The following is a 21,564-nucleotide window of genomic DNA, read 5'->3' as shown; positions in this document are numbered from 1 at the left end:
CTGGCACTTCTGTGACACAAATGTTACTTGCCATTTATCAGCACAAGCCCGAATGTTGTCCAGGTCTTGCTGCATTTAGACACAGACTGCTTCAGTAACTGAGGAGTTGTAAATGGTGCTGAACGTTGTGCAAATGTTAACAAGTATCTCCAATTCTGGACGGAAAGTTATTATGACACTACTGAAGATGGGTGGGCCGAGGAGACTACCCTGAGTAACTCCTGCAGTGATGTCCTCCAATAGCCTCAATCATCCTCCTTTTTTCTGTATATGGCTCCAACCAGCGGAGAGCTTTCCTCCGATTCCCATTGACTTCAGTTTTGCTAGAACTCTGAGATGTTATGTTCTGCCAAATGCAGCCTTACTATCAAGGACAGTCACACAACATCTCACCTCTTGAATTCTATGTGTTTAGTCCAAAGATGTAATGAGGTCAGGAGCTGAGTGATCAGTGACAGGTTATTGTTGAGGAAATGCTGCCTACAGTACCGACAATGACACCTTCCATCACTTTGATATGATTGAGTAAAGACGGATTAAACAGCAATTGCCCAGGTTGGAATTGCCCTGGTCTTTGTGACAGAATATACCTGAACAATTACCAGTATTGCCAGCGTTGTAACTGTATAGAAACAGCTTGGCTGGTTGTGTGGCTAGTTCTGGGACATATGTCTTCAATATACTGTCACTAGAATGTTTTCAAGGCCTATGGTATTTGTAGTATCAAATGCCATCAGTGATATCATGTGGAATGAATAGAATCCAGTCTGAAGACTGACACCTGTGATGCTGGGGACCTCAGAAGAAGCAATATTCCGCTTGGCATTTCTGGCTGAAAATGAATACAAATGCTTCAGCCTTACCTTTTTCACTGATGTTTTGGGCTCTCCCACCATTGAGGATGAGGCTGTTTGTGGTACCTCCTCCTCCAATAAGTTGTTTAATTGTCCCCCACCATTCAGGACTGAATGTGGCAGAATGGCCGCATTTATTGTCCACCCCTAATTGCCTTTGGGAAGGTGGAGGTGAGCTGCCTTCTTGAACCAGCAATACTTGAAGGAATGCTGGATCAAAGTCCTAGAACTCCTTCACTAATAGTATTGTGAGTCTACCCAGAGCAAATGGAGTGCAGCAGTTCAAGACGGCAGCTCACCATATTCTCAAGGGCAGTTAGGAGTGGGCATGAAGTGCTGGACCAGCCAATGATGCCACATCCCATGAATGAATCCAAAAAGGAGTACTGACTGATTCATCAGCTGAGGTGAGCGGTGTAGTAGGTGGTTGACCATGTTGACCTGATGTCCTGGGACTTAATGTTGAACATCTTTTCCGGGATTTCAACACTATTCATCAGCATAGGGAGGCCATGCAGTAGGTGGAAATCAGCAGGAGGTTACCCTGGCCATGTTTGACTTCTGCAATTAGGCTTCATAGGGTCTGAAGCCAATGTTCAGCCCTCCCAGAGCAACTCTCTCCTGCATGCACACCGCCTCTGCTGGGCCAATCCTGCAGTGGGACTGGATTTTCCCAGGTCCCCAGGGTGTCATCTGCAAGATATGGGTCTGTTGTTTCGTTTATGGGACATCCTTGCCAATTTCACCACAAGTCCCCTCATGTTAGTAAGGTGAACTTTACATGGTGTAGAACGTGGAACATAGTATGATTTTAGGGAAAAGTCAACTGCTTCCTCAAGTTAACATCATTTGAATTCATTTATTTTTTCCAGCAGAATAAATATTTACTTTAAAATTTGGAGCCTGTTGTGGCTGGAATTCAATGCATGCTGATATTGTGAGCTCATTGCATTGGCAGAGCCTGAACCAGATGTTTGTGGATTGACACTCAATTTACTTGGAATGTGTTTACTGATGAGTAATATGGTACTATAAAAGTGCTAATTGTATCTTTGTGTGTGTGAGTCTGGAGCCCAGTTATATATTTCCTATCAGTATATTATTATCACCACAATTACATATTATTTATATACTGATTGATGTTGTCAGATTTGTAATGTAGACACAGAGCTGGCTGTGAATCCCAAACAGCAGATAATCCAGAATCCTGGTTTTGTGACAGACCAGTCTTGATGATGCCTACCTTGCAGCCATCAGTAAAATCCTGGTCTCTTCCGAGACTAGGAGTCAACATTGCAAATAAGGCAGAAATATTTAATCTTCTCTTCACGCATGAGACTGGAGCTCCAAGAATTGTGAACAACTGCTCCTTTGTGTGAAAGATACAGGATTAGCTTGAATGCTTTAAAAAGGAAAGGGAAGGCTTCTAGAAATTTCTTCACCAAGTCAGCAGAGCAAATCTCTCCCTGACAAGCCCTGGGGATTCGGGCTGATGGTTTCTATGGAAGCCTTAGAGCTAGTGTGGTGATGATATTGTGTGGAGTGAGGTGATGATATTGTGTGGAGTGAAATCCTTACCTATCCAGATGCTGCACAATTAACAGCATGTCATACACCATGACAACCAGACTGTGAGAGCATAGAGCTGTGGATCTATTTAACCCTCGTCATTCAACTACAAGGAAGTCCTCAGGCATCCATCTTTATCCGTGTGGGTGTGTGTGTTTGTGTGTGTTCTTATATGCCTCCTGTGCCAGAGGCACATAAATCATACATAATGTGCTCAGACGTGACAAGAGTAGAGTGCAGTGAGAAACAGCTTTTTCAACAGTTTTGGAAAGGGACGATACAGACAGTTGCCAGTGCAAGGCCTCAGAGTATAACCATGGAGAGCACTGAATCCAGAGAGCCTGTTAGAGCACCTACAAACAGGTTAGTGTTGTTACATTTTAAATCACTTATGACAATGACTGTATATTAACTGGTTGCCCTTATCTGAGAATTCTGCTATTCTTTTCTGAAAAGTATCTATATTCGATGCTGACTTTATGTCAGGGGAGAAGTTAACATTTTGTCTTCCGTGTGTATTTTTGTCCCATGTACAATAGGCACTTTTCCCATCGCAGCATGCTGCATGATTAGAAAATGTTACTGCTACATTGTATAGGCCATTGTTTTGAATCAGTTGTGCCGTTTTGGGAAACTACTGTTTTATTTTTCAACTATCAAACTTAAATAAGAACGCACAACTAAAAATAATTTAGTTTAATTTAATAACTAGTTTCCCTTAAATATTTTGTCAGCAAGCATTTGTCAAAACTGTGCACAGTCATCTGAGTGAAAATGAAAGACATGCTGCAGACTTGAAGGGAAAGACCACCCTAAGTGGTCACTATATTTGTGGCCATTTCAGGCCAGGTGGTCTATAGGGGCATAGGAACAGGTCCATTGACCACTCGCAGTCATCAGAAGACACAAAGTGAGAAAGAGAAAAAAGTAAGATATAAAAATTGGGCCTAAAAAGCCCAAAAAACCTTGCACAAACTTTCAGTAACAACTGGGGCCTTGGAAAAATCTGAACAATGGGGTCAATGATGTTTCTGTATGAAATGCCAAGTTGGTGTATGTAAATCAAACTGGGATTGAAGCAGGACTTTGGAGGACAAGTATTATGTCTCAGACAGAGAGGGCAATAAGCATGAACTAGATATTCTCACTCTCACTATGGGACAGCTGTTCCACTAAGATTTTAGTGTTTTGAGATATTTAGAAGGTTAGTAGAATCAATGTATAGTGATTGCCATGTTGTTGAATTCCTTTGTACTGCCCAGTGGTGATTTTATAAATCACAAATGTTTCAAACATGTCTCAACAGAAGGTTACTAATCTAAATAGAAATTCTGTGAGATATTCATGGACAGAGTGAAAATGAAACTTGCTGTGCGTGTACATCCAGTAATTTTTCCACACCAGTAATTAAGTCCACACCTTGGTCAAGGCTGAAAGGAATCATGTCAACTATCCCATTCAATTCTCATTATGTAGTACTGTAATGATGAAGTGGTTAAAGAACTCTGAATAAAAAAAGAGAACGTAAGCAATTGATCTAAGTCATATTAGCTTCTCCTTTAAGAATACTTTACAATTTCTGCATCAATGTGAAGTGGTTCAAATTGTAGAAGTGCTAAACATAAGTGATACAAATTGAATGTTATGGTCAAAGCTGGCTCTAAATGACATAAAGTGAAACTTCCACTTTCCCAGAATTTCTCCTTCAGACCAGTGTCAGGTCAGATTCTAATGCTGAATCCAGGCCATATAAGGTGCAAGGGAATTCTTTGCATTGTTCTGGCCAATATTATTCCAGTTTTTTTTAAAGCAGCTTTGATTATTTGTCTTATTACAGATTTAGGACTTTGATGTGTGAAAATTAGGTGTCATGTTCTCTTACAGAATGAACAATCATTGCTCTTCACAGGTACTACTGAAAGCTATTGTTTAAATACAATTATTTTGTTCTTGCCAAAGGTTTAACGTCAGTGCACTGTGTTCCCTCCCCCCACCACCACCACCACATGAAAACCTTATAAAGATTTCTATATGGCCCTTGTGCTTCCTCTGCTTAGTTACAATTTTTGAAGCTATATTTCACTGTTTAAATAGTGTTGGTCGACAAATTGCATTATTGGACCAGAGAATTACATACTTCAGTTATAAAAACACTATGAATTGGAGATTCACAGCAGGTCTGTGGTGAAAGAAACAGAACTGAGCTTTCAGTTCTGTGGCCTTTATCAGAAATGGCCAAATATTTTAACCTACCTGTGATAGTATCCTTAATGCTTCCCAAAATCTCAGAGATAAAATGGGTTAGTGCACAATGGTCATTACATCTTCCAATCCCCACAACATTTTCATGCAATGTACATGGTAAAATTGGACCCTAAGGATTCCCACACCCTAAGTATGTCCAGTTTATTTTGAGTTTGCGGCATTCTGTAGCCTGTATAGTCATCAAATGATGCACTGGCTGCTGTGACCTTCAAGTAGTAGCCTCTGTGGATTTTTATCATTCATGTGCTGTGGATTTTTTGGTTAGGCCAGCATTCATTGCCTGTCCCTAATTGCCCTTCAGAATATGGTAGTGAACCTCCAGATAGGTAATTAATTTAGTTTTGGGAAAAGAAGAAGAGACAACAGAAATCAGTAATGTGGCACCTCTAGTATGTGTGGGATCTCGTGAATTTTAATAAATGCAATCTTGATCTCAATATCACTGCAAGTTAGTTCCTATTTGAATATTTCAGACCCTCAGATTATGACTAAAACTAATCAGAGATATTCTTGGGAAAGTATTATTTTGATGAGTTCAGTTCAGGTCTCAGGTTATATGATTGCAAAACAGGTAAATAGCACTATTAGCTATCTGTGTTATCATCAGGTTGCTCTATCCATTTGCCATATTGTTCTTTTTAATTTGAGACAAAGACAAGGTACCCAAAAGACACGACAGAGGGAAATATATAGGACGGAAGGATGAGGGAGTTAACAGAATGCAAAAGCCATAAAAGCACAGGATGCATTATTGTGGTAAAAATAAAAAATGTCAGGAAAACAAAGTAGCCTAATAAATGTCTAGAAGAATCCGTTTGTAAAATCACAGGGAGCCTCGAACGGAAATCGTAAAAATTGCTAAAGGATCACAGTATCAAGTGATGTGTTTTGAAGCACCTACCAGTCAAAATAATGGAGTTAAAATCATTAGTGTTGATGATTAGAGGCAAAATATTCAATGGGATAAGATGGACTACTGAAGAAATAGGTTTTGATAAGCTCAATGGCCTTTCCTATTCTCATTTTCCATGTTTTAGTTTAATATTAACCAATTTGTTGACCAGCATTACCTCGCATATGTGTGATAAACACTTTCTGGCACCATTAGTTTAGATTACTGTTTTTAGGACACCCAAAGTATCAGGTAGTGACTTCCCGTTGCTCTTGTTAATGGAAGATTTTAAGGCTTTGTAAAGGGGATCCTGGCTACTTATTGCTTTTCTAAGCTTAGGCAAATGCCAAAGCACTGTTCCACAAACGATTTCCACTCCATAAATCCTCTCCTCACATTTGCTTGGTTGAGATTCTGCAGACTGTATCTGCACCAGAGATTTTGCAGGCAGTAAGGATTCTCCTAGCCTGTACATCACTGTGGTGCTTGGATTTCCAGGGAAAAGCCCAAAAAAAATCATAAAGCAGATTTGATGAGGTGATAATGCCAGTCTTAAGCTTTCTGACATCTGAAACCGTTGCCCATAATGGTTTGGTTTGATGGTAAGATCATATAATTTTATGGAATGAAAGCAAAAATGTTTTGAAAGGGTTTTTCGCTAACTCCCATTTCCTTGCTTGATTCCATAGCCTTTCAGTTATATTTTATCTTCTTGGAATGTTTATCAATTTCATTTTCTTTCAAAACATTAATGGATTCTGCTTCCACCAACCTTCTGAGCTAAAACAATTGCTACCTTTTCTCTCTGTTCTTTTTGTGGAGATTTGGATGCCTTCAAGTTACTGACGCATGGTCAATAGTCATTGTTTTTTTTGACTGAGTTGCTTGATGAAAGCCCTGTTTAAATTGTGAATGGCTCCAGCGGATCTCTTGAGGAGAAAGTGAGGGCTGCAGATGCTGGAGATCAGAGCTGAAAATGTGTTGCTGGAAAAGCGCAGCAGGTCAGGCAGCATCCAGGGAACAGGAGAATCGACGTTTCGGGCATAAGCCCTTCCTGATGCTGCCTGACCTGCTGCGCTTTTCCAGCAACACATTTTCAGCTCACCAGCAGATCTCTTGCCTTTCCTCACAGCCAGTGCCTCTCAACCCTGCTAATACATTATTGTACCTCTTTTAAAGCCCAGTCCATGACATTGATGTGCTTCCCAAAGTCAGGCATCCAAATTAACATCATAGCCCAACAGTGCCCTAAACAATAATTGAGTATGTTTTATATTAACGATGCCTTTGAACTGAATAGGTTATAGGTTTAGTAAGTAACCTGTGATTTAAGATTCTACTCACTTTTGTCAACTTGACCTTTCACTTTTATTGATTTGAAATTACCATTAAATTTCTGTTCTTCTGCTCTTTATAGAGCTTTACTGTTTAGTTTATATTTCCTCTTCACAGTTTTTGTTTTAAAATGTATTGTCTTATGTTTTTCCATGTTGAATTATTTGTTCCAAACCCAAAAAAGTGACTAACTGATGGATTGGGCTCCTAGATACAGGAATCGTTGAAACCTAACAGTGTGGGAGCAGGCCATTTGACGCATCGGGTCCACACCAACCCTCCCTGTAACCCTGCACTTCCCATGGCTAAAGCACCTGGCCTGCACAATTTACCATGGCCAATCCACCTACACTGCACAACTTTGGACTGTGGGAGGAACCCAGAGCACTTGGCGGAAACCCACACAAATATGGAGAGAATGTGCAAATGCCACACAGACAGTCACCTGAGGGTGGAATCGAACCCAGGTCCCTGGTGTTGTGAGGCAGCGATGCTAACCACTGAGCCACCATGCTGCAGGAGGAATACCCCTGAAATTATCTAAGAACCAATTGGAGCTGCAGTGAGGGGCTGGGAGGAGAGGAGTGTAGAGATGACAAGGTATTAGGTTAATGAAGTAAATGAGCAAAATGGATTTGCCCGCTCCAACTTGTCCACATACTTTTGAAATCGTTTATAAGCTTCATAGCTGATTTAATTTATTTTATTGTTTCTTATGCATTGTGACATTGTGCTCCCATGCTAAGTTACATTCTCACTCTACTGTAACATATGTATACATACAACAGATGTCACAGCAGTGACTCCCTAGGGTATTCACTACTGGTATCAGGCCAAAATTATCAATCAAACTCTCATGTCTGTTTATTACTGTTTAAAAATCTCCAATCCATTCCCTTTAACTTGCTGTACTGTGGAGGATCACAAAACCATTCAACCTCAGCAATACCAGTATTGTTAAGTTATGTAGGGGTAGAATCGTTAACAAGTGTGTAACAGTGTAACATGATCAATGTTGAAGTTTGAGCTGCTGTTCCCACATTTTATTGCAGTTAAGGAATCCCCTCCATCCTCACCTGGTCATGATGCCCTGCACACACTTTTCAAAGATTCCACCTCCCCCCCCCCCAGTGACAAAACAATGTTGATAATGCTGAGTATGGGTGGTTTAGTGACCACAGCAGTTCATTGGTAACCTGGAGAGGATGTCCCAGTTTATGTCCAGGTTCCTTCCTCTTGTAGGTTGGATGCAATGTTATACCAGCCACTTCTACAGTATGCACCAGCATTTTTGCGACTAGGTCTCATTGCTAATTATGGGATGATATTTGGTAAGTCTCGAAATTTTCCAAATTTGTAGGCTGCAAACTCTCTTGACAGGAGAGTGCCCTTGTACTGTCACATATTTGCTCATGTCAGCCTTCAGGTCCATGATCCTCTAGGATCACCCATCTGTACCATCATCTAAGACTTGGGCAGACAATGCCCCTCTGCAACACCAAAGTTGATAATAGCATTGTTGATTCTCTGGATTAGCTCATCGGCTGAAGCAAGGTATCAAAATTTGCCCATTGGCCCGACTCTGAATCACAAGGTTCTGGACTTATGTCTCACTCCAGGGCTTGAGCCCAAGAATCAAGATTGACTTCCCATTGCAGTACTGAAAGAGTGCTGCACTGTTTGAGATGACATCCTTCAGATGAGACATTATACTGAGTACCACTCAAGCAGATATGGCCATGATTTTGAAAAATGTCTTAAAAAGTTATTTGGTTACTATCACTTTGCTTTTTGTAGGAACTTGCTGTGAGCAAGCTGGCTATTATACAGCCCTTGTGACAACAGTATCTACACTTCAAGTACTTCACTGACTGTAAAGCGCTTTGTGACATCTGGCGGTCTTAAGGAGTGCTTTATAAATGCAGGTTGTTTCTTCTACTTGGAGGCATATGTGAAAGCTGAGGACCCTAAAGTACCAGAAAGTCTCAACCAGATTCAATATCAAAGTGTGCAACCAGCAATTACTCAAGGGCATTCGTCCTTGTCACCGAAATTCACTGAATTCAAGATACTATTTAAACTCTGAGTAAATGATCCTTCATTTTATAGTTGTATTTAAAATTGCTAATCGAAAATGTTCCTTCCTCTAATACTCTGATACAGCTTCTACAACCTGCTTTGGTGTAACCTATAATTATCTTCAGGGCTCCTATGGCTGCATCCATGCCCAGGCAAGCACAGAAAGCTTACAAGCTGCACCCCATCAGGTGCCCATTTCCAAAGGGTCAGGTTGGAAAATCCTTCAGTCAGCTGCCTTTCAGTGCTGTTAGCAAGTCTCTTAACAAATCTAAATAGCTCACTGCTTTGTGGGAAGCAGGTGGACCTGCTGGATCCAGAACTTGCCTCAGCTGAAATGGCCAATGTTGGAAACAGGACCTGAAATGTTAGCACTGTTATTTCTGGGCCCCTGTCAACAATATTCTCAATCATGCCTGGCCCAAAGATTCAGCGCAAGATGGTAGTTTATAGTTTATGCCCTGTTATACTCACGGAAAACAGTGTAACCGCAAAACAAAAACTGACTTGTTAAGAGACAGCATAACTAAATGAATGTTGACTCCGATATTGGCATATCAATTTTGGAAAACTTCAATACCACCTTAAGGACAATGCACCGCAGTCTATTGAATGCCATGACTTTTTAAAATTTTCCACCTTCTATTGCCAAATAATATTTTCAGTTTGTCCCTGACAATGTGGTGTACTGGTGTCACAGCTGGAGTGAAAATAGCCCATTGTCTAAGCACTGCTGTCACCTCACCCTGCTCATCATTATCAGAATGACCGGATGCAAGATAACCTTTAATGCTGAAATGCTATAAGCCTCAAGCTGGCATTTTAAACAGGAAATTTACATATTTTATTATTATGCCAAGTAATTTCAAATGTTATGAATCACTGAGTGTCAGAACAAATGTTAGCTGGAATCATTCTTTTAATGTTGATAGCCTACAGTCATGCATCCCACAGTTAAATCCAACTGTCTTATTGCTCCCTCCGGTTGACTGAAGAAAAAATACTGCCTGGATCTTGAGACATTTCTAGTCAGTTTTGCCTTTTTTAGAAAGTCAGCTGAATTTGAATTAATGTGATGTTCTTGGGGATCCTAGTTCAACCTGGGAACAACAAGCAAGCCACACAGTTGTAACTGTCATGCTGTTGCAAGCTCAATGTGACTTTAAATGCCTGCATTAACATTCCCCTCGGACTTGTCTGCCTTAAGGAGAACAATCCCAACTTCTCTCATTTCTACACATAACTAACTAATTGCTCTTAACACTTGATTTCTTCCAATTATTAATACCATATCACAATCTGTCCTTAAGTTTTAAAGACCCATTATTGCTACTTTGGAATTCCTAATCTCTGTTTTAGAGTTGCCATAATGTGGAGGTGCCAGTGTTGGACTGGGGTAGACAAAGTCAGAAGTCACAGGTGAAGTGAGAGGTGAAGCACACAGAATGTTTGGGCAGAGAGATCAAAAGATCTCACAAATGGTGTGAGTGGAGTGTTGAATAATACATATCTACAGGTGACCAAGAGTGTTAGACAGTGAGAGTCACTTTATTCTTTATTCACACTGTCTAAAACTCTTGGTCACCTGGAGAAACGTATTATTCGACACTTCACTCAGCATTTGTATGATCTTTTGATCTCTCTGCCCATAATTTCTGTGTTCTCATGCTTCACCTCTCACTTCACCTGACCTTGGGGCTAGTCCGAAAGCTCGTGATTCCAAATAAAACTAAAAATCACACGACACCAGGTTATAGCCCAACAGGTTTAATTGGAAGCACCGCATTTCCAAATCATGTCCAAATAAAACTGTTGGACTATAACCTGGTGTCGTGTGATTTCTGATTCTGGGGAGTAACGTAAGGGGGAGAGACATGGGGGGGCAGTGTGTCAGGGGTAGAATCACGAGAGTAGTAAGTCAGAGACAGAGATGCAGGGGCTGTAACGGATGGGGGAGAGACACAGTTCTCCATTACCAACAGCGAGGATCCACAATGGTCTGTTGTCCACTTGGTTCCAAAGTTCACAGCATGTGGCTGGAGCTAGATGTTAACAGGAAGCAGAGAATCCAATTGTTGTAGGCCACCTAGATATCCATGACATTGTAATGATTTTCTGCTTAGGGAGTATCATTTCCTAGGGACTAAATTAAAAGGCATAACCCCAAAGTCAATGATTTCAGGATTATTGGTGCTGGAGCAGCAAACCTCATAGAATTTAAGAAGTATTTAGATCTACACTTGTGATGCCAAGGCATACAAGGACAAGAGCCAAGTTCTCGAAATGGGCTTACAATAGGTAGGTGCTAGGTTTTTGACCAGTGTGGAATCGATGGACTGATGGGCCTTTTAATAATCAGCAGGCCTCTATGACTCTGTTACTTAAGTAAGCAAGATTAGATGAATGCTTCTCCCTTGTCAGCCTGGTCCACTCTTCCTCCACTCCCCACACCACCCCACAACTTCTCATGCAATCACAGTATGTGCAACATGTGTCCTTTAATCTCCTACTTCCTCACTATCCAAGGCTCCAAGCAGCAATTTACCTGCACTTCACTCAGTCTGGTCTACTGTATTCGCTGCTTACAAAATGGTCTGCTCTACATTTCAAAGATGAAACACCGACTGGGTGACCTCTTTGCAGAGCACCTGCATTCTATCCACAAAAATGACCCTGAGCCTCCGGCTGTCTGCCACTTCAACACATCACCGTGTTCCCTGGCCAGCCTCTATCTCAGGACTGCTGCAGTACTCCAGTGCAAGCTGGAAGAACAGCACCCAATTTTCTGCTTGGAGACCCTGCAACCTTCACGACTCAATATTGAGTTCAACATTTTAGAGCTTGACCACCCCCTTCCATGTTATTTACCCAACCCAACACCCTGGGCCTAGCTATTAGATGACCCAGTTTCAACACAGTTGACCCATTTTCACCTACTTATGGTCCCCATTATCAGCTTTACTTACTCCTGTGCACACTATCACCCATGCCTTTTTCTCCCTCACTGAGGTTCTCTTTTTCTCTCTGGATTCCATCTCTGCCTATTGCCTTATGGGGAGAGGATAGACAGTCTAAGTCTGTATCCTTGAGTTTAGAAGAGTCAGAGGTAACTTAGTTGAAACTTACAAAATCCTGAGGGAATTTGACTGGATGGATGTCTCCTCTTCTTGAAGAATCTAGAATGGGGAATTATATTTGAAAATAAGGGAATCACCAATTAGATGAGAAAACATTTTCTCTCAAAGCGTTGAGACGGAACTCCCTTCCTCAAAAGACAGTGAATTCAGAATCTTTAAGGCAGACATAGATAGATTATTGATTACCAAGTGAATGGAAGATTATTGGGGATAAAAAGAAATATAGAATTGAGGTTAAAATCCAATCGGGCAAGATCTTGTTGAATAGAGAAGCAGGTTCAAAGCACTGAGTGTTCCTCGTTCCTTGTTCGTGTGTTGTTAAATTGAAAGAAGCAATTTAATACAAAAGTACAAAAATTAGTAGTACGTCAAAAGATTGGACAGATTCAAGAACCAGCAAAGAAGAAGTAAAAAAAAGGTAGAAATTGCAATATGACTAAAAGCTAGCTCGAAATATAAAAATAGATTAAAAGAGGTGAAAGGGCGAAAGGAACCTAACACAATTACCATCACCACAGGCACTGGGAAACCTACTGCACATAAAGGCTGACAAGTCCTCAGGACCTGATGGCCTACTTCCTAGGGTCTGAAAAGAAGTAGCTGCAAAGATAATACATGCAACGATTGTTACCTTCCAAAATTCCTTGCCAGCTAATAGGAAAATAGCAAATGCTATACCTTTATTCAAGAAAGGAGGTAGAAAGCAAGAAACTATTGGCTAGTTGGCCAGGACAGAACCCCACTGGTCCTCACCTACCACCCCACCAACCTCCAGATACATCATATCATCCTTCGTCATTTCCGCCACCTCCAAACAGACCCCACCACCAAGGATATATTTCCCTCCCCTCCTCTATCAGTGTTCCAGAAAGACCGCTCCCTCCGCGACTCCCTCGTTAGGTCCACACCCCCCACCAACCCAACCTCCACTCCCGGCACCTTCCCCTGCAACTGCAAGAAATGCAAAACTTGCGCCCACACCTTCCCCCTCACTTCCCTCCAAGGCCCCAAGGGATCCTTCCATATCCATCACAAATTCACCTGCACCTCCTCACACATCATTTACTGCATCCGCTGCACCCGATGTGGCCTCCTATACAATGGGGAGACAGGCCGCCTACTTGCGGAACATTTCAGAGAACACCTCTGGGACACCCGCACCAACCAACCCAACCGCCCCGTGGCTGAACACTTTAACTCCCCCTCCCATTCCGCCAAGGACATGCAGGTCCCTGGCCTCCTCCATCGCCAGACCATGGCAACACGACGCCTGGAGGAAGAGCGCCTCATCTTCCGCTTAGGAACCCTCCAACCACAAGGGATGAATGCAGATTTCTCCAGCTTCCTCATTTCCCCTCCCACCTTTTCTCAGTCCCAACCCTTGGACTCAGCACCGCCTTCTTGACCTGCAATCTTCTTCCCGACCTCTCCGCTCCCAACCCCTCTCCGGCCTATCACCCTCACCTTAACCTCCTTTCACCTATCGCATTCCCAGCACCCCTCCCCCAAGTCCCTCCTCCCTACCTTTTATCTTAGCCTGTTTGGCACACCCTCCTCATTTCTGAAGAAGGGCTTATGCCTGAAACGTCGATTCTCCTGCTCCTTTGATGCTGCCTGACCTGCTGCACTTTTCCAGCAACACATTTTTCAGCTCTGATCTCCAGCATCTGCAGTCCTCACTTTCTCCCAGTTGGCCTAACGTCTGTCATAGGGAAATTGCTAGAACCCACTGTCAAAAAGGATATAGTGGAATACTTTGAAAATCATAATGGGATCATGCAGAGTCAACGTGGTTTTGGAGAAAGGAAATTACATTTAACTAATTTATTAGAGTTCCTCAAGGTAACAAGCAATGTAAAGCAAGGTAAATGTGTAGATGTGCTGTACTTTGATTTTATAAAGTTTTGCATGAAAGGTTTCTGTACAAAATAACTGTTTAAAGTGTAGGGACTAACATAAAATTATAAATAAAGGACTGGTTAGTTAACAGAAAGTGGAGAGTATGGATAAATGGGTTCTCGTCAGTTAGGCAACCTGTAACTTGTGGAGTGCCTTAGAAATAAGTATTAGGGCCTCAACTATTTACAAACTATATTAATGATTTTGAATGAATGGTAGCTGAATTTGTTGAAGACAACAGGGTAGGTCGGAGTATATATCGGAAAATATGAACTTTCCACTTTGGCAGGTAGTAAAGAAAAGCAGTGGACAATTTAAATTAACAGAGATTGAAGATCGTACTTCTACATGAATAACAAAAGGTTAGTATGCAGATATAGTAAATGGTTAGGAAAGCAAATGGAATGTTGACATTATTGCAATGGGAATAGAACATAAAAGGAAGATGGAAACTGATTTATAATGCAGAATGCTGTGCTGAATTGTGACTGATAGGAATTTTGGTTTTGTACAATGGAGCACGTAACTGCTACAAATTATTTATGTAAAATTTGCTTAGATTGCCACTCCTGGGACCTTATGGTATCTGTCGCTTCTGCCAGTATGTGGCAAAAGGTAAGGGTTGCTTCAAGAAGTTTGTGCCACCAGTCTCCTTTGTCTGTACTGTGTCGATATGGTGTATGCAAGATGGCGGTAGAGTAGGATGCTCCAGCTGGAGCTCCTCTGCTTCACCAGTTCCTCTTCCTTTGTCTTTCTTCACACACACACACACCCGGAGAGAATGGAGGCAAGTCTAGTCCGGAGTGGGAAACAAGTTGGAGATTATGCCTACATAGGAGGCGACTCCCAGAACCCAGGGTGCAAGGCAGTCCGAGCCCAGGATGGCCTGAGAAACGAGTCCCAGAGGCAAATCCCGGACTGAAGGCCAGTGCGTGGAGGCAGCATGGCATCACGTTCTGAAGCCCAGCGGGCGCGGACTCAGTGAAAAGCACAAAAATTTGAGTACTTTTAAAGATACTTTTTATTCTTATTCTGGGCTTTGATTAATTGGAGTACTTTTTCTACATTTGTATTCCTATGCTAGACTATGTTTTTCACTCTTTCAATTCTGTAACAAACACTTAAAGTATCTGTATCCAGGTACCCTGTACCTAAGATGGCACCAAAGAGGCAACATTCCAAACTTTTCACTGCAGTCATTCGAGTGCATATGACAATAAAGGCTATTCTGTTCAAGGGCTCTTAGTTAACAAGGTGTTCATTGCATGATAGCAAGGATTACAACTTCCGTTACTAGAAAGGAATAATTCCTAAGGGCTCTCAGGAACTGCACAGAATGCATATGCTCCCTACGAAGTTGAGTGCAGAACCCCATCGCCTTCACCCAAAAACTGTATTGCACAAAGATGGCGACAATTTGGGCAAAGAAAGCAAAAAGAAAATTCAAAGGAGTTGGAAATGATTAGAGAGGAACCATCCCCAGGTAAGATGGGTGTGGGTGTTGTGATCTGATATTAGGAACTTGATGTTCAGACTGGAAACCTTTAAAGTGCCTACATATCCAGTGGGGAGCAGGCATCCACAGTCATAGTGCTGTCTATGCAAGGATGAATGAGAGAAACTTGAATAGAGAGCCTTCAGACTCAAAGAAATCCATTAACGAGTCACACAGACAGGAATAATATGACAGGCTGTAGATATCAATGGCCTAATATCACATGGGATACATCATGAAGGGGAGGGAATTAACAGGCAAACAGGCTGTATAGGGCTATGGAAAATTTCTGTGTTAGTAGCAGTCCATTACAAATAACTGTGCAAAGCCCTGCACAGAAATCATGAGGCAGTCTTTGAACCCTATTCTGTCTAGGACCCCAAAAGCACTGGACCTCAAACAAATTAGATTAATGTTCCTACATATTTGAGCATTGCACATGAGGAGAACATCATTTCTAAGTTCATGGTTGATAAAGAATTGACCCCCCCCTTTTCACGTTTTTTTTTATTGTTTATGGGACATGAGCAGCATTGACAAAGTCGCTATGTATTGGTACATATCTAATTGCTCTTCAGAACCTGAACCATCGTGATTGAATTGTTACTCTCTGTGTTATGTGAATATATGTACACATAACACAGTACTGTTAGGTAGGGAGTTCCAGCATCATGTGATAAGGACAGCGAAGGATAGTGTAGGCATTGAAGGACATTTCCAGATGGAAATACTCCTGTATGTTTGCTACCTTCATTCTTTGCAATGTGAGGTGGCACGGTGGCTCAGTGGTTAGCACTGCTGCCTCACAGCCCCAGGGACCTCGGTTCGATCCCTGCCTCTGGTGACTGTCTGTGTGGAGTTTGCACATTCTCCCCGTGTCTGCCTGGCTTTCCTCCGGGTGCTCCGGTTTCCTCCCACAGTCAAAAGGTGTGCAGGTTAGGTGAATTGGCCATGCTAAATTGCCCATAGTATTAGGTGCATTAGTGAGGGGTAAATGTAGGGGGTGGGTTACTCTTCCGAGGGTCTGTGTAGACCTGTTGGCCCAAAGGGCCTGTTTCCATGCTGCAGGGAATCTAATCTAAACACAAAATCTTTTGGTGGTAGAGCTGGTAAAATTGGTAGGAACCTTGGCAAGTTGTTGAAGTGAATCTTGAATATCATGTAGAACTACTTAACTATGTAGCAGTGATGGGGGAAGTGAATGTTGGAGCTGATGAATAGGATGTCAGTCAAGTGGACTGTCTTGTCTTAGATGCACCTGAAGTTGTTATTGGAGCTGCACTCATCCAAGCAAGCATAGAGGACTCCATCGTGCCATGAGATCAGGAGATGAGTTACTGGCTGGTCTAAGGGTCTAGGGGGTGTAAGTGCTCTGGAGGAGATGTAGCTGCAGGTATGTGAGATAAGTTTGGAGTCTGTAAGTACTTACTCAGAACTTAAACTATGTAATTAATAGACTAACTTTTCCTGTGTAACTACTTAATTTCGCAGAACCTTCCAGAGTTTCTGATTTAAATTGAGACTTTCAGAGGTTTCCAAACATAAAGGTAGAAAATTCAATTTTCGTGACAATTCCTTCAGAGTATGCTATCATTCCACTGGGTCTCCATGCACAATTCCCATCTATACTGGAATAACAACTGTCTGGTCAGTGGAAAATCCAGTTGCTGTTTTAGCTTTCCTCGCCAAGATAACTGGATGATATTGTCCAAACTGAGAGATGGTTTAACATGACTTGCCCAACCTCCATTTCAGGATGTTTATTTTGTCTCTAGTTAAAGGGGACATTTTAAACATAACTACCCTGTAAGGCCGAACATTTAGAGCAATGATGATGGTGCAAGATTCAGTGGGAAGGTTGAATTTTCTCTTGTTGGAGATGGTCATTATTTGATGCTTTGGTGACAAGTACCACTTTACAGTTCTCAGCCCAAGATTAAATGTTGCCTCAGTCTTGCACACTGCACATAATTTTTCACACTATGCAGATCATTATGTGGAGTATTGAACACTGTAATCATCACCAAACATCTAATCATGAAACCTTACAATGGAGGGAACGTGATCTGAACATGGATAAGCCTAATGCTCTGGATAGTCCCTTCAGCAGTCCCCTGGCATTGAAAGGACTGGTCCCCAACAACCTTGATTCAAAGTGGTCTTGACAGGGTGGGGATGCAGAGGGCAGTCACCCATTTAAGACAGATGGGAGGTGAAACATTTTCTTCAGAGATTGAGAATCTGTGAAACTCACTTCCTCAAAAGACTGTGGAAGCAGACTCTCTTAATATTGTTAATGCAGAAGTAGATAGTTTCTTGGGAAGCAGGAGGTGAAAGGTTATTGGGCTTAGTCGGAAATGCGGATGTGAGGTGAGAATCACATCAGGCACAATCTTATTGAACAGTGGACAATGCTAAAGTAACTAAGTCGTAAAATGGCCCCTTGCTCCTAATTCATTTCCTTGTATATATTCACAGCCATTTTCCTTTTATGACTCCAGAACTTCCCCCTGATCTTTATTGATTTCAGTTTTCATCATAGAGAATGCCTACAGTGTGAAAACAGGCCATTTGGTCCAACAAGTCCACACCGACCCTCTGAAGAGAACTCACCCAGATCCATTCCCCTACCCCATTACCCTATATTTACCCCTGACTAATGCACCTAACCTACACATCCCTGAATACTACAGGCAATTTAGCATAGCCAATTCACCTGACCTGCACATTTTATGGATTGTGCGAGTAAACCAGAGCACCCAGAGGAAACCCACGCAGACACAGGGAGAATGTACAAACTTCACACAGACAGTCACCCGAGAATGGAATTGAATCCAGGTCTCTGGCTCTGTGAGACAGCAGTGCTAACCACTGAGCAAGCCACCATGCATTCCTTAATGTCATACTCAATCAACTGTTCCCTCAAAGTCACAGGCAGTCAATTTTACCCACATTATTGGAATTCAGTTCTTTGTCCATATTTGAAGCAAGGCTGTAATGAGATCTGGAACTGAGTGCCTTGTCAGAACCCAAATGGCTGTACAATGCACATCAGTGATGAATAATCCAGAGATATTTTCTGCAGCCCTTAACATATACATTAGGAAGGCTTACACTTAATTTTGTTCATACGTATTATCGGCTAAGTATGTACCATCCAATGGTCAGAAATGTAACTTTAGTCTGTATATTGTATATCAGTAAGTAGGATTCGGTGTGACCAGAATATGTATCATATCAGACTGCTAGCTAGGTCACCTTCTGTTGCAATGGAGAGTAGATTTTAAGTGGCAAAGGCATCTTTGTAATCCTCATAATCCTCAGAAATCAGTTGAATTGTATTTTTTTTTCATTTTTTTCATTTGGCATTCAGACCCTTAGAAATACAATTCATCACCAAATGGTAGAGGTGAAAGCAAGATTGTTTTATATCCAAAGGCTATCTCAGAAAGATTAGAATTTATCCCATTTTAAAAGCAATGTTTTTATTGCTGAATTCTAATTGAAGTAATTCTTCAATGTGTTCTTGTCCAGGGTGCTATGAGAAAGACTATTTACATTTCAGGGTCCTTGCTGCCAAAACTAAGCCGTATGCAGTTGTGACTTTGGCTTGGAGTTTTGCAATGACAGAGTTGCATTTTGCTTTTCATAAAAACAAGTTTCACACTTAGAGTCATAGAGTCAAACAGCAAGATCCAACTCGTTCATGCCGACCAAGTTTCCCAAACCAAACTAAACTAGTCCCATTTGCCTGCCTTTGGCCCATAACCCTCTAAACCTTTCCCATTCATATACCTGTCCAAATGTCTTTTTAAATGTAACTGTACTTGTATCTGCCACTTCCTCTGGCAGTTCATTCCACAACCTTCTTTGTGAAAAAGTTGCCCCTCAGGTCCTTTTTAAATCTTTCTCCTCTCACCTTAAAAATTGTGCCGTCTCGTTTTGAACTCTCCCTGCACCAGGGAAATGGCCTTTGCTATTCACCTTATCTGTGCCCTGCATGATTTTACAAGCTTCTCTATGACCCTTTGTGTGAAATGTGTTCTAATGTCTCTGTTGAAGGGCCTGACTCTAATTTTAACATCACATCCAACAGACTGCATCTTTGATGGTGTGTAACTTCCTAACTTCTGCACTAGATGGGCAGCTTGGATTACATGTGCAAGTTAATACACTGAGTCCAAAATTCAAAATCACACTAAATTAGCCTATTTCTGACTGTGCAATGGAGTGGAAACTTTACAGCTCATGTTAGTCTTGAGAGGGACATAAATCTGATCGATTCATTCCTAATTACTACCCAGTAACACTTGTGATTGATTTAGAAGGACCCTGGAGGGCAGGTCCACTTTGAACTTGGCAGCTTGCCCTCTCAGGTATCCAGGAGTAATTTTATTCAAGGGCCAGATTCTGCACTCCCCTCTTGCGTATTTGAAGGCAGGAGCACAATAAATTCGGCAGTAACCTTCCTGCCACCTACCCCATTCCCAACCTGTCCAAACTTTTACAAGGTGACAGAGGAGCCATTGGGCAACACCCGGTCCTTGAGGTTATTGAGGTCCTTAAATATTAATTTACCATCACTTAAGGGCATTGTTCCTCTGCCTCAGATATTATATCCACAGTAAACATGCAGGATGTCTAACAGCTTTAGCTGTATGTAAGTTGGTATTGATGAGGATGTTCCTCTACAGGCCTCACTAGTTCCCCATTAGCCTCTTGCCAGCAGCCAAAGGAATGGAGGAAATTGGAAATATCAAAGAAGTCAGACATAGAGGACAATATGCTCTCAGAGGGTAGTAGAGCTATAAGAAGTTGCAGAGATAGGGAGGAAGATAAAAATTCAAATTTAAGTATATAAAATCATTGGTTTATTACATTTACCCCTTGAAAAAGCATAAGGTCACACAATACATTAAGAATACATATAATGACAAGCTAGAACAGTCAGCCACCTACTTGAGTATTTATTTATGATGCAGATAAATTTCTTTCCCCTCATGAATGTTGGATTCATATTCTTCCCATCTGTCAGATGTTCACTTTTCTGTCATTTAATTGTAGCATGCAAGCTGTTCGCCTTCTGGCACAGTATGGTGGAAATGGGACAGTGGAGCTTTAGTAAAACCAGCCTGTACTCACTAGGAAACTGCTTTTGAAGGTTGTGAAGGAGTCATGACACAGATCTTGAAACTGACGTAGTGTGGATAATATGGACATGATTAGTCTGTTGAGCTCAATATGATTCCAAGAAGAGAGCTCCATTGTGAATCATTGATACTCAATAAATATAATGATGAGGCTCTCGCCATATAAGAAATTGCTGTCATTGTTGCAGACGTCCCACCTCGTATAACCTACTTCAAGAACATTAACTACTTTTGGGATCAAGAAAATTTGAAGTGAATCAGCTCAGCGGCTGACTCAACAATCCAGTACCTGAGATGGTCAGGACTGACTCAACAATGAAATCTAGAGTTGTTTGATTTGTCATCTGGCATTGAGGCTCATTGTACATGGTTCTCAACAACTCCACATCTTAATGGTCTAATTGGCCATGACTGTATAAGCCACAGGAAGCCTGCCAATGCTGACTGTAGAGAGGCTGGTTTTGGCTGATTTCCTCTGATTAAATTCCAGCAGCGTTCCTGCTCACATTTTGTTCTGCCAACTTGCAGGAATGCTTTCTGGAATTAATGTCAGTGAGTTAGAAGAGATCATGTACACTCCGCACTGGGTGCATGCCTTGATTTCTCAGTAGTTTACTTCTTGATCATGGTAATATCTTCCTGCCTGTATGAGACAGGATGTTGTCAGACCACTGATGGGAAATATAGGAAACAGCACAATGGTTTGAACTGACAACTACCACCATGTATGCAATATTTACTTGATCAGTTCTCATGGATTCAGCCGACCATAAATTTTGGGAATTGGGTTTGGTCCTGCACTGCAGATCACTGGTCTCAAAACTTTAAATTTGCTTTCCATCCACAGGTATTGCTAGACTGCTACGTTTTCCAGCAATTTCTATTTATAAAT

General features: G+C 41.6%; 1 protein-coding gene across 8 annotated transcripts in view; it reads left to right on the top strand.

Annotated features, from left to right (window-relative positions):
* Positions 1-21,564, top strand: part of srrm3 (serine/arginine repetitive matrix 3) — a 795,287-nt gene that overhangs the window by 658,270 nt on the left and 115,453 nt on the right. The window contains exon 1 of one of the 8 annotated variants that reach the window (XM_043718792.2): positions 2,187-2,786. The exons of the other annotated variants lie outside the window; for them this stretch is intronic. Coding sequence (XP_043574727.2) covers positions 2,596-2,786 — 191 coding nt within the window. The 5' untranslated portion in view covers positions 2,187-2,595. Of the gene's footprint in view, positions 1-2,186; positions 2,787-21,564 lie in introns of those variants that run through there. 8 annotated transcript variants of the gene reach the window in all.

The sequence above is a fragment of the Chiloscyllium plagiosum genome, unplaced genomic scaffold (genome assembly GCF_037043375.1).
Source record: "Chiloscyllium plagiosum isolate Xiang-an unplaced genomic scaffold, Cpla_swu_hap1 HiC_scaffold_31, whole genome shotgun sequence".
NCBI classification, from domain to species: domain Eukaryota; kingdom Metazoa; phylum Chordata; class Chondrichthyes; order Orectolobiformes; family Hemiscylliidae; genus Chiloscyllium; species Chiloscyllium plagiosum.
The sequence above is the reverse complement of the archived record's forward strand: the minus strand, read 5'-3'. Positions and strand labels throughout refer to the sequence as shown.